Source organism: Lagopus muta, chromosome 8, assembly GCF_023343835.1.
Source record: "Lagopus muta isolate bLagMut1 chromosome 8, bLagMut1 primary, whole genome shotgun sequence".
Classification (NCBI taxonomy): domain Eukaryota; kingdom Metazoa; phylum Chordata; class Aves; order Galliformes; family Phasianidae; genus Lagopus; species Lagopus muta.
The window spans coordinates 10,385,367-10,398,511 of NC_064440.1; the positions used below are offsets into that span (position 1 = coordinate 10,385,367).

General features: G+C 39.4%; 1 protein-coding gene across 2 annotated transcripts in view; it reads left to right on the forward strand.

Moving 5' to 3' along the window:
- The window catches only part of HSPBAP1 (HSPB1 associated protein 1), a 33,439-nt gene that overhangs the window by 7,223 nt on the left and 13,071 nt on the right, over positions 1-13,145 (forward strand). For both annotated transcript variants that reach the window (XM_048953850.1, XM_048953849.1), the window contains exons 2-3: positions 3,196-3,381; positions 9,732-9,916. In XM_048953850.1, the coding sequence (XP_048809807.1) occupies positions 3,196-3,381; positions 9,732-9,916 (371 nt within the window). The remainder of the gene's footprint in view (positions 1-3,195; positions 3,382-9,731; positions 9,917-13,145) is intronic.

Below are 13,145 nucleotides of genomic sequence, written 5' to 3' on the forward strand. Positions count from 1 at the left end.
ACAAAGTCTACTGGAAAGTACTTAGCAAATTGGTCACTATTCTTTTCCTCCTCTCAGTGCTGAAATCTGGCCGAGACTTCATATTTGACAACACTTTAGGTAAAGATGACTGGAGAGCTTTGTTTTTCTAATTGGAAGATCTCTGTTTCACACTGTGTTACCTTTCCAAAGAACACCTACATGTTTCGCCAATTATTTGAGTTGTCACAGTTACAAGACTAGGGTAAAACTTGGTTCAGTTTTTCAGTTCCTGGTTGGATATTATACATGGCCTGCATAAAGTCACAACATTAGGCAAATGGTTCCTGCTTCTTTTGTAATGTGAAGCCATGTCAGTTGTTGAGTGTGATGGAAAGAACTAATTTAACAGTATTCCTCTTCTCTTTTGGATCAGAGTACAGCTGTGAGAATGAAGACTCCAGCTGTTGTTTTTTTTCTTTTCAGAAGGAATGTGCATTTCTGTCCTCTCCTGCTAGCCTCATGTCCTCCAAGAATTTCATCTGTAATAATCAGGGTTTCCCAAGGACATTTGGTCTCTCTGCTACATACTTTATTTATACGCATTTTGCTTATACACATCGGTGTCAAAAGTCAATACCCTTATACATGCTATTAAATCTCAGCTTTTCCCTAGGAATCGGTTGCTATCAACTCTACCTAATATCGAGAAACACAACTTGTGAGGTCTTTGTGAAGCTATGACAAGAGCAGCAAAGGAAAAGATTATTATTATCATTTAAGATTACAAATGTTTCTGCTGATACCTCTTTCAAGAGATACCTATCTTCAGACCTTCTCTTTAATCTTTTACCACTCCTACAGTCTATAGTTCTTCCAGAAATCTGTGTTGATTGTCAGCAGAGTTGTCCAAATTATCAAAATATCTATGTGATGTAGTATACGATATTTACTTTTTATTGTGTGCCTTTTCAGTTCCAGGCATTTAGATATTCATGACAAATATTATGGGGAAAGAATTACGTTTAACTGTCGGTAGTTCTCACCAAGGAATACATAAAACTGAATCAAGACACTTAAAGGTTCTTTCTACAAAATTGGCAAGAATCCCCATTTGTCTTTTCCAAAACAGTAATGTTTATTTATCTAATGCTTTAAATTTTCTAAAATGTTTTGAATTCCAGTGCTGATTATATGAGCAGTGTGTGTATTGAATGTGATTATTTTATGTATATCAGGAAAAGATACACACTCATTTAACCACGACTGTAGTACTACTTGAAGAGAGGAATGACTGCCATTCTGAGGTGGACTGCTCGTATTCATTCATTGTTTCTATATATTTCTATATATTCTTTTATAGGGAAATAAGTTTACAGCTGAGTCAAATGTTGTGACGTGACAAAAACCTCCAGCTAACATTCAGTATAGGAGAGACCATTTAGTTAGTTGCATTATGGGTTTCTTTTCTGTTTGGTGCTGATACAAACTGTCCCACTGTATATTCACTGTGGTTAAAACCACATCTTCCAAAAGCACAGTATGTCTGTGGCAATCACATTGGAAGGAAGCCACACAGAATGAACAGTTGGCTTCAGTCACTCCCTGTTTCTCCCAGTAAAATTTCTGCTTTTACAGAGCACATCCCAACACTGACAGAAATTACAGAATCAACACAAAATTTTGCTCTATGAAATTCTCCAAAGCAAAGTGTTTCTGTGGATTTGTGCCCACATGTAGAAAGGACAGACATGCAGTGATAAACTTTGCCTGACCAGGAGCGATTTCGTTTTAACAAGTTAGAAAAGCTGAAGGATACACAAGGCCAGACAGCTCGCACACCATGAACCCCACCTGCATACAGCATTATGATTGCACCGCCTGAGGATGGAAGAGGCTGTACAAATCCCCATGGCAGCATTCAGATCTGTACTGAGCCTCACTTTTAGTCATTAAGCAACGTCACTGTAAAGAAACATGCCAAGTTTGCCCTCTTCCCATGCCTGGCCCCAGCTCTCTGTGGCCATACCAGCACATGCACTTGGGCCTGCTCATAAGCCTTTAGCTGTCTCTGGAAACACTTCCACCAAGACACAATATCCTGAATAATTTTCCCTAGTGCCCCTTGTTCCCAGTGGGTCTTCTCCTGCTGGAAAAGACTGCTGCCCACGTGGGACTGACACACAAAGGGCACAAATAGCACCAGGTGGCAAGGTAGATTTACTTGTTCTGTATTTGTTTAACCCATTGCACATGCCAGACCATAATTTGGCCCCTAAATAGAGTGAGCAAATTGGTTTGTTTTATTCAAGTCATGGGGAACCGGGTGCATTTAATCAGAATGTTAAATATTAGACATTATATGGGTACAAATTCTGGGTGAGTTAACTTTAATAGAGGTTAAAATATGAATAGATTTTTTTTTTATGATCCAGATTTGTAGTCCACTGCTTCAGTTCTATGGAGCTGCAACATTATTTTTATTTTTAAACAGGTTTTCCTTCTCAATATGTCCCTAAAGGAAAGTTGTTCTAAAAGTGCTGAGTTTATTCAAGGTTGCTCGCATTTCAGCCTGACAGTTTCAGTGGGGCACATAAATCTCTGAGCAACAAAGGACTAAATTGAAATCTCAAATTAACATACTTCCTGGATTGGCACAATTTTCTTTTTCTAAAATTGCACAGATGAAAAGAAATTTTAAAACACTTCAGAAATACCTGCTGCTTTTTGTTGCACTGCAATTTCTTTAAATTAAATGCATAGGAACCTGGCTTGCTACCTCTGACAATGCTCTGCATTTCTTGGAAAGAATTCTGGACATAAAGATTGTTACTCATAAAATTTATGTTCTCTAAACTCTGGACATTATTCATAAGTTTGTTTTTTATCAGAAGCCTAATTGTAAACCATTTGATTGCAGTGCTTTACTGCCCACATAGAAGTGAAAATTGTAAGCATATGCCTATTCTGTTATTTATTTATTTTACATTTTGAGTACCAGTACACTGCTTTAAATTGAAATATAGTGTAGGAATATTCTTCCAGTGTTTGCACTAGAAATGTTACATAGATGTCTTTGCAAATGCAATAAGTGAAAAAATCAACTACAAAAGATTAAGTATTCGTTCTTAACGATTCTCATGCTGTGGGAGATAATAGGTAACACATCATGTATCATACATCATTTATCCACAGCTGTGGTTGTGATTGGTTGTATTATTTTTTTTCCCTACAAAGGTGAAGATGTCAAACCATTTACTCCTGAGAAAGCCAAGGAAATTGTGATGTCACTGCAGCAACCTGCAGTCTTCTGTAACATGGTTGGTGACTGGCCAGCCCTGCACTGGGATGTGAAACACCTTTCTGCGATGCTGGGTGGAAAAACAATACAGTTCAGGATAGGACTGAAGACAATGGATTTAGGTGAGACTTAAACATTTTCTTTTTTTCAAATTCTCTGCCTCTCTGTTATCACTGTTCACTTTCTAATGTATTACTTTTCATCATAGTTTTTGATTTTTAGTCAGTAAATTTGGCCAACACTGAACTTTCCTTTCTTGTGTGCTTATTTGTAGTGGGAAATGTGGTAGATAACACTAACATACAGGAATCAACAGTCTCAGTTTCTTTTCCTTGCTGTGTAGAATGTGTTTGGTCTTGTTCTTTTATGTGATTTAGATGTTCACACTGACTGAATTTCTACATACACAAACTTTGTGCATTAAAAAATTAGATGACTAAACAGGCTATCTTTTTTTCACCCATAAAATGTAGATATAATACCTTCCTACTAAAGGCTTGATAAGACTCTGATAGCTTTTGGTGCTTTTAAAATCCTGTGATGAAAAATGTTATAGAAGTACAAATAAAGTCATCTGATGCCAGTATAACAACTTCAGCTCTAAACCCTCATAGAATCATAGAATCACAAGGTTAAGATTCACTCAGAGATATATAAGCATGCCAGAGCAGAAAGGCCAGTTTTACAGTTGATTTTAAATACTACAGCTACTATCTTTGTAGCTATACAGTACTAGTCATGATGTATCCATGCGCAGAGTTTCAGACCAGGCTGGGAAGATACAAAATCCAAAATGGCAATCAGGTAGCCACTTCAGAGGTTATTCAGTGCTTATTTTAGGCTCTTTATATCCTTAGCCCTCCCAACCACAGGCCAAAATACAATTTGTTCCCTGCTTTCTCCCTTTCCCATGAAATATATTCTCTCTCTTCGATCTCTTTAGTATTTTTTTCCTAGGCCAATAACCCCCAGGTTTTAAAAAATGTTCAGTATAAGTCAAGTTTTTTCTACACCTCTTCTAGCTATTATCTATCTCTTCTAACCTTCTTCAGTTGGACCACCACTTTCCTGGAGCATAGGGACTGCATAGAGACTCCAGAAGAGGCTCTGCCACTCCTATGGAAGTGGTTGGATTACATCATATTATATTACAACACCATGAAATTTCCTTTCTTCACATCATGATGGTAATAATATTTCATGTTCAATTTTTGCAAGAGAAGTGATGAAACAGAAAGAAGTGTTAGAGGAGAAATGCTTAGCATTTTAGAATTTCAAAGCATATTACCAGCTTGGATTAATGATCCCTGTATCATCCCTTGGGGAAGCAAGTGTTATTTATCCACATTCTATAGACAAGAGAGCTGAGTTGTAGAATTAATATGTTGGTACAAGTCTCCATCAGTGTGACTGTACTTCAGAGAGGTATCAACCAGTTCTTGCACAAAACACTGGAGGCACTCACCAGTTTCCAGCAGCGAAGAAAGTAAACATCGCATATATGTGACATTTTCCTTGACATCTTGTTAATGTACCTGAGTTCCAATGTGCGGAACGAGCACGGGTACAAGGATAGTTCAGGTCCTAGTCTGCATTTATCAGTGGGCATTTTTGAGTGACAGATGAGTGTTCCAACTAGGAAAGCTTCTGATGAGATTCACAGAGTTGTGGGTAAGTGACGGACTGTTGGTACCAACTAAGTGGCTAAAACTCATCACTTAAGAATAACATAGCCACTAAGGATATGGCTTACACTTGAAGTTGTACCTTGGAACTGCATCTGTCTGTATTTTACATTTTCCTAAAGGCATTGATTCCTAGTCAGCAATCAATTTGTCTCCAAGAACCTCCATTACTTGCTAATGTGAGCTAGAAGTGTCTTCAGGAAGATGGGTAAGGCTGTCAGGAATTGTACTATAACTGAATGCAACTTGTGTTGCTATAAAAGATTTGCACTGTAAGGTTGTGTTAGTGAAGCCGTTAGCCAAACCATCTCAGAGTCTGAAATAATGTAATGCATTTCATGTCATTTGGAAAATACTTGATCTCACTCTTGTATAACAGTTTTTCAATGAGGGCCTTTCTTTCTTATATTTGCTCACTCCAACTTTTGCAGATGAAACAGAGGCAGTGGTGTGGTTAGATAAAGCGACAGCAGAATACAACTCAGTTACATTGAATATTATGTTGAATGTACTCTGAGTATCCCTTCTACGTTAACACTAAATTAATTGACCTTAGACTAGAATAGACTTAAGATTAGTTGGCACCGCACCTGGCACTCAATTGGAAACATGCAGAAGCAAACTGTTTTCTTCCATGTGAATGCATTTTCGTGTCACTAAGATGACTGCTTCGGAGTTTCTGAGATTATTAAGTTCATCTGGAAAATCCTAAATAATTTGAAACTTCTTCCTACAACAATTTCTCATCTTTCTTTGGTAACACATCTGCAACTTGTTGGGGGAATCCTGAACATGAGCCAGCAGTGCGCTCTGGCAGCTCGAAAGGCAAATGGGATCCTGGGCTCCATCAGGAGAGGGGTGGCCAGCAGGGACAGGGAGGTGATTGTCCCTCTCTACTCGGCTCTTGTGAGGCCCCATCTGGAGTACTGTGTCCAGGTGTGGAGCCCTCAGTGCAAGAAAGACATTGAGATTTTGGAAAGGGTCCAGAGGAGAGCGACTAAGATGATCAGGGGGCTGGAGCACCTCCCCTATGAGGACAGGCTGAGGGAGTTGGGCTTGTTCAGCCTGGAGAAGAGAAGGCTGCAGGGTGACCTCATTGCAGCCTATCAATACCTGAAGGGAACCTACACCCAGGAGGGGAGTAAACTCTTCAAAAGGGCTGACAACAGCAGGACTAGGGGAAATGGTTTTAAGTTGAAGGAGGGAAGATTTAGGTTGGATGTTAGGGGAAAGTTCTTTACTAGGAGAGTGGTTAGGCCCTGGAACGGGCTGCCCAGGGAGGTTGTGGATGCCCCGTCCTTGGACGTGTTTAAGGCCAGGTTGGACGGGGTCCTGGGCAACCTGATCTGAATGTGTATGTTTGGTGGCCCTGCTAGGCAGGGGGGTTGGAACTACATGATCCTTGGGGTCCCTTCCAACCCGGGTGATTCTGTGAAGGCTCCTTAGTATAACAAAGTGAGAACTGAAAACACTGCAACTCAGCGAGAGCTGATTAGATTTTGGTATTTGCTTTTCTTGCTGATTTGGAACTTCTTCAGGCACACAGAAGAAGGTGTATTTGGCAGGTGAAACATGGAAAACATGGGAGCTAGCAGTATGTGTGAATTGTTTGCTTGAATTATTTATACACACCTAAGTGTAGGTGTTTGATAGTGTTCTGTCTGATTACACAAGTTAAACAGAATGTGTCTGTTAGAGGAAAAAAAAAATGTAATCAGAGGATTAAAAATTGACAGAGATAAGATACCTCCAAAGAGAATACCAGCATCCATTTCAAGAGCAAAAAAGGTGCAATTAATAAAAAAATCAGTACCTATTTAATTCCAGCCAGGCTAAAATATTTATTTTTCTGAGTCAGGCTAACTGGGTGAGCAGCAGCTATTGAAGTTGAGTTTCTGGCAGAGAAAACGCAGCAGTATAGCTCACGTATCTGATGGCGGCCCAGAAAATACCAACATCTACAAAGGAAGAAGAAAAGCTTCCTCAAAATGGGCTTTTTTTTTTTTTTCCTACAGACTTCTAATTTTGACCATTTATCTGGTTGCTTATTGAAATGAATAAATGGAGCACTTACTGTGAAGAAGCTGGAAAGAGCAAGAGACTGTCGTGCTGATCAGCTGTGAGTCATGAGATCTGTGGAGGAAGTTTTTTCTTAGAGATGCTGTTGCGGAGCTGTCAGATACACAGCTGGATAGGAAAGGGCTGCAACTTAGACAACCTGCACAAGGAGATTCGCCACCAAGGACAGTAGAATTCAGACCTGAGAGTGGCTACAGATTCCACTGCTGAATAGAAAGCTGTGAGGATAACACAAATACTGTAGGCTGAATAAATACCATGTGAAGCTGGGGTTAGATGTGGATGGACAGTCTTTTGGTTTATGAGTGTGCCTGTGCTTCATCGTAATGTTAAATTGTTATTCTTGGCTTGGATTATTCGATTAAATAATTTTAATTCTGCAGCAGCTGTGAATAGATACTTGGTTCTCTTCTAAGCTTAAAGAAACAGAGACATTCCACTTTCATTTTTACTAGAGCTTTAGGATATTTTCTAAGGCTATTACCTTTTCTCATACGTTTTCCTTGATGTACTCTGCAAATAGTATCTCTGAGTAGAAAACAACTTGACATCTGTCAGGTCTAGACCTTAACTCAGGAGGAGCTGCTGTTCCTTCCCTCCTTCAAGCCTACAGATATTGTAGTCACAGAATCACAGGATGGTTTGTATTGGAAGGAGCCATAAAAACCACCTCGTTCCAACCCCACACATTCCAGTGCCTCACCACCCTCATAGTGAAGAATTTCTTCTTTATATCTAATCTAAATCTACCTTCTTTCACTTTAAAGCCTTGTCCTTTCCCTCTCCAGCTTTCTTATAGGCCTCTTTTTATATACTGGAAGGCCACAATGCGTTCTCCCCAGAGCCCCAACTCCCTAAGCCTGTCTTCATAGGAGAGGCGCTCCAAGCCTCTGATCATCCTTGCAGCACTCCTCTGGACCTGCTCCAACAGCTCTGTATCCTTCTTGTGCTGGGAGCCCCAGGCCTGAACACAGTCCTCCTGATGGGATCTTTCAAAGGCAGACTAGAGGGCGAATATTTATTTTTCCATAAGCACCCACACCTCAGTATCGAACTAGCTATAAATTAAATGAAGAATGTTGCCTTGAAAAGACTGTATCCTGGAAGATGGTATTGCCATTCACAGTTGGATTTTTTGAAATAAAGCTCAGAGTGAAATACATTGGAAGCTAGAAAGAGCATATTTCTTGCTTTTAAAATACTTGCTCCTGAGTTATCTAGGAAAATAGGCAGTGTCTTGAGCACTCTTTGTTCTCATCAAAATAATACAGATATTGAGCCACCTTCAATAGTGCTTGTATCTTTTATCTAATTTTTCCATCAGAACATCTGTTAGTGAAATGATGTGCATTGCATTAATGACTCGATATCAGGAGACAGCATTGAACTGCAACATGGAGACAGAATCAGATACAGGGTTTTTTGGTTACTGCAGGCAATTTGTGTGTCTTGCATGCAGTTCCTAGGTTAGGGAGCCCTTATACTGCAGAGACCCGGGTGACATAATGCTGAATAGTGGGGCTTATCTGGCATGTTTTAGTTAATGAATTTGATAGCAAGGGGAAGGAAAACTGCTACCTAGTCTACTACAATGGAAAATGACAGAATGATGGTGATAAGGGTTTGCAAAAGCTGTTTTCCCACCCAAAAGGAATAAGAACAAATGTAGGAGACTGCATGGGAATGGCTGTGATAACAAAATGAGAGTAGTAAAGAACTAAGAGCTGCTGCTGCTGCGTGACAGTGAAAGGATCCCATTTTTGAACAGCTCTATGCCAGTTACACAAGGTTAAACTGCAGCTCTGTCATTGTCATGCACATAGACTGCAGTAATTTTTATCCTCCATAGTGGTTATAGTACAGTAATTTTGGAGCTTTTTAAAATGTTGGATAAGTCTCTTTGAAGCTGGCACAATTAGCAGCTGTGGGAAATGAAGATGTCAGATAACCAGAAGGAAAGCCTGCTGTGATGGAGGTTATCTTGTAGGTCTTCCAAGTGACCTGACCATGAGCTGGAAGGCTGTATCAGGCAGCGTGACCAAAGCACAATGGAGCAAAATACTGCCAGTAATGCTGCTCTTTTGTCTGGCAAGGAACACCACATGACCATTTCTTCTGTTCCAAATGAAAAATAGATACACACAGCATTTTAAACGGATCACTGACATGCGTGTGGCTCCATACTTTGCTTCCTATGCATTGATGTGTTGATTTAGTCATGCTTTACCTGGGAAAGGTAAAAATGAACAAGTCCAGCTACAAAAATCCATGGAGACAAAAGAAGGGGTACAGTATGCACTGCAATCTGCACTTGTGTATGCATTTACAGCTCACATTTGAGAACAGAAACCATGTAAAGGATGGAGTCTAAGATGTTTAGGAGTTGTGGATGTATTATTGAGTCCCTGTGCTTAATGGTGCCTTGCACATGAGCAGCAGTAACTATTGGTGTGCTTTTAGCTCACAGCAAGTTCAAGATAACAGTTTAAGTGAACTTCTCTGGTTCACTTAAACCTTAATGAAAAACCAATAATCTCAGAACTAATTATAAGTTTGATGATGAGAACCGTTTTATTGACCAGAGTCAAGCTACCTATTCCTGCTTTGTATTTCATGTTACATTTACCCAGGGCCAACAGAGAAAGTACTTATTATTTTGACTAGTTTTGCATTCATTGCGATGTTTGGTTTTTCTTTTGTCGTTCTAGTACCCCAGTTTGAAACCAGCTGTAGCTATGTGAAGGCTACTCTTGAAGAGTTTTTGGCTTGGAGTAGCAGACAGCCTTCTTGTCTCTCTGGACCGTTCAGTTGTTTCAAGCACTCCAAATATTGGGCTTACGCTGACTACAAATACATTGCTAGGATATTTGAAGACAAGGAGGAAGTTTTCCAGGTAAAGCATTCATATTAGCTCCTACTACCTTTTATCACTGCAAATTATCTAGCATAGCTTCTGAAACTTCTGCTGCAATTCCCTCTGACTATTTAAATAGTAAAGCTATTGACTTTCAGGCTAGTACCACGAGGCTGCCAGCCAAAATTCTGTGTCTCCCTGTAAGCTTGAGACCAATACCAGATCTAACAAAACCAGCTGTTGGATTGGCACCACTCCTCATTTAGCCCTCCACAGTTCTGTGACTGGAGGGAGGACTTCAAGAGCAGGCTCAGAGAGCACTGAGTCACATGCATGGGTGACGTCTTGATAGTTGGACTAGATGATCTTAGATCTTCCAACCTTAATAATTCTATGATAATCTATACTTGTTTCCAAATGCAGGTATTAGGACACCTTGCTGGTGTATTTTCTTTCACTTTGTCAGTGGCTATCTGCTATTTCAGTGTATTGGTTCATCTACATTCTCTCTACTACTGCTTACAAGAGGGCAAAATTAAGAATAGCTATACAAATGGTGTATTTTATCAAAAGATATGAAGAATAGTAATTGAAGCCTTATTCATTTCTACACTTTCAGTCATGAAGATGGAATCATAATTTTCAGCAAATATTGTATCATTGGGATGGTGGGGAGTGCAAATTGATAAGCTCTTTCAATTAATTATTTCCTCAGAAAGCATTTCCCATGCTTTTTATATGTATTTTATACCAGCAAAACGGGTACTTCTCAGTGCTCAATCTTTTTTTCACACTGTCTCATTTCCCTTTATTATATGGTTGGACCACAATGTTTGGGGGAGCACCTAGCCTTTTTCCTACCTTTCCTGAATCATGAGCAACACATAACTGATACCAGATCTTATTCTCCAAGATTATTTTGAAGCTTCAGGGATGTTTCAGGATTCTCCAAATTTGAGTCTCAAATTTGTCTGTGGTTCTTCCTTGGCCTTCACTTTCTGCATTTGACATATGCATAGACAGCATTTTGCTGTGTTTTATGGCACAAAGCTCTGAGGATACCTGCAGCTCAGAAGACGTGGACAGCCTGCTGCTTCATTTGGTCAATAAACCCACACTAGAAGGAAACAACTCTTTCCTCCTTCCTTCTTCCCCTTAAAGTACAAAATCAAGTCTCCAAGAATTGCATTTCTGTGTAGGTATCACACCACAACCTCATCACCTGACCTATAGCAAGCAACAGATTGCACTGTTCTTTTAGAATTAACAGATGTAATGGTTATGCCATGGATTTTTTTAAAAGCAGAATCTGGTAAGGAAAAAAATCGATGGTGTTAGGCAAGCAAATATGGTGTGTGTCATCTGCCAATTTCCTAGGCATGGGAGTGAAATACATCAGTCAGTTCCAGACTCATGGATTTTGAAACACCACTACACAATTTATACCAGCCAGAAGAAGTCTTTGTAGAAATTCTCTTCCACTCTTGTGTGAATTTGATGATAACCCCTTTCTTCATTTTAGATTTTATTTAGATTTACGTAAGGTGACTTGAAGGGGAAAAGAAGGCCAAATGTGCTGTTATTTATAGTGATTAATAGGGCCATTTAGAAGTTGTTTGAAATTTAGATTGCGCTGTTTATCATTTACAGTTGTGTGGGCTAAGGTAATGATTCCATTATTCTAATCTATGAGCAGTATCTAGCATCTTACATTTTTTGTTCAGTTGATATTTCATTACAGAGTTTGAGATATAAATCAGAAGCGAGATATATGCACGAAGCTTAAATAGAAATGAGACCTTTTAAAGTGACATACGGGCACAGATTAACTTCATTATAAGCAGCAAATGAAATAAATATAATTCACAAGTAATGTGCCATCTGTTACGGTTGGAACACCTTTTAGCACATTTCTTCTGGCTGTGGCTTTTTATTGTAGGAAAGGAGCCTACTGTGACGAGATTTCAGAAATCCTACCAGTTCCTTTTCAGCTCGTTGGTTAAAAACTATTTTACCCATAATGGCTTCAACTGTTTACTACAGCTGAGGCGTTTTCAGAAAGTTCTTTTAAGTCAAATATTGATTACGTGCGCTTTCTTTCCACTTAAATTGTAACAAAATACAAAAGCTATTTAGGTGTGAGATTAAAGTGTAGAGACGGTATTACGCTTAACTTTATCACTGAAATACTTGTATTGGATTTTAAATTTTATGGCTGCTGAAATCTATAGGAGCAACTTTTTCTGTTTGATTTTTTGCTGCTTTTGACAAATGTTTATGTTAGACTTCTGCATTTTTTTTTCAAACGATGTCTTTGAAATCAATAGCTCTCAAATTCAAGATCTTGAGCAACACCTAATTTTTGGGAAGGCTATCACTCGTTTTCCTAATACGGAGTCACAGTGAAGTTACCATTATAGTCATGTCTAGCTGTAGATTTCCTCACCCATAGATCTTAATGAAGGATGGTCATCCACCTGTCTGCAATCACCTGGCCTACATACTTAAATGAGGAGGTTGGACTCCTATTTTCTGTTTAGAGACAGTGGGAAAAGAGTGGCTTCTCCAAGCAGTGACAGAGACTGCTTTGACAGGAGCAAGAACCAAGCTTGAAGTGGGTTCCTAAAATTAGGTGGGATGAATGATCCTGAATGTGCTTTTCTGAAACAGAACAAGTATCACTACCTTCCTTTTCAAGATGGAAAACCTAAAGCTCAGAGATGAAGTGATTTGCCTGAGACCAGGAAGCCCGGAAGTGAATCTGCTTTACATTCACCACCTCCACAGCTACAAAGGCAAAAGAAGAATGCATCTATTAAATGCTAAAGAACTTAAAAATAGTTTGCCACTGGGGCGCTGATAGGATAAAGTCTGTGTTTCCAAAATGCATGGAGAAAGCTGATGCAGGAGCAGAGAGGCAGAGAACTGGTGTGCTGTCGGGATTATGAAGTTGTATTGGAAAAGGGATGGAGGTTTTTCCTTCCTTTCTTCCTATTTCTAAGTGCCACATACAAGGATTTTTCAAACAGCAGTTCTGAGCCTAGGTGGATGGTTAATGCAGAGAATAGGAAAAGAAACGTGTTTGAAAATAAGGTAGAGAAACCACGTGTGGCCACAGAGTAGGTAGGCAGTCCTGTAGAACAAACAGGTAACTCGAGTTATGAAAGGCTGGGATGAGAAATGGAGACAAAGATTTGGGAGGCTGCACAGGGGGGAAAAAAAAAAGAAAGAACATCAGTGGACGTGTCCTGGAGAGGAGGATTTTGAA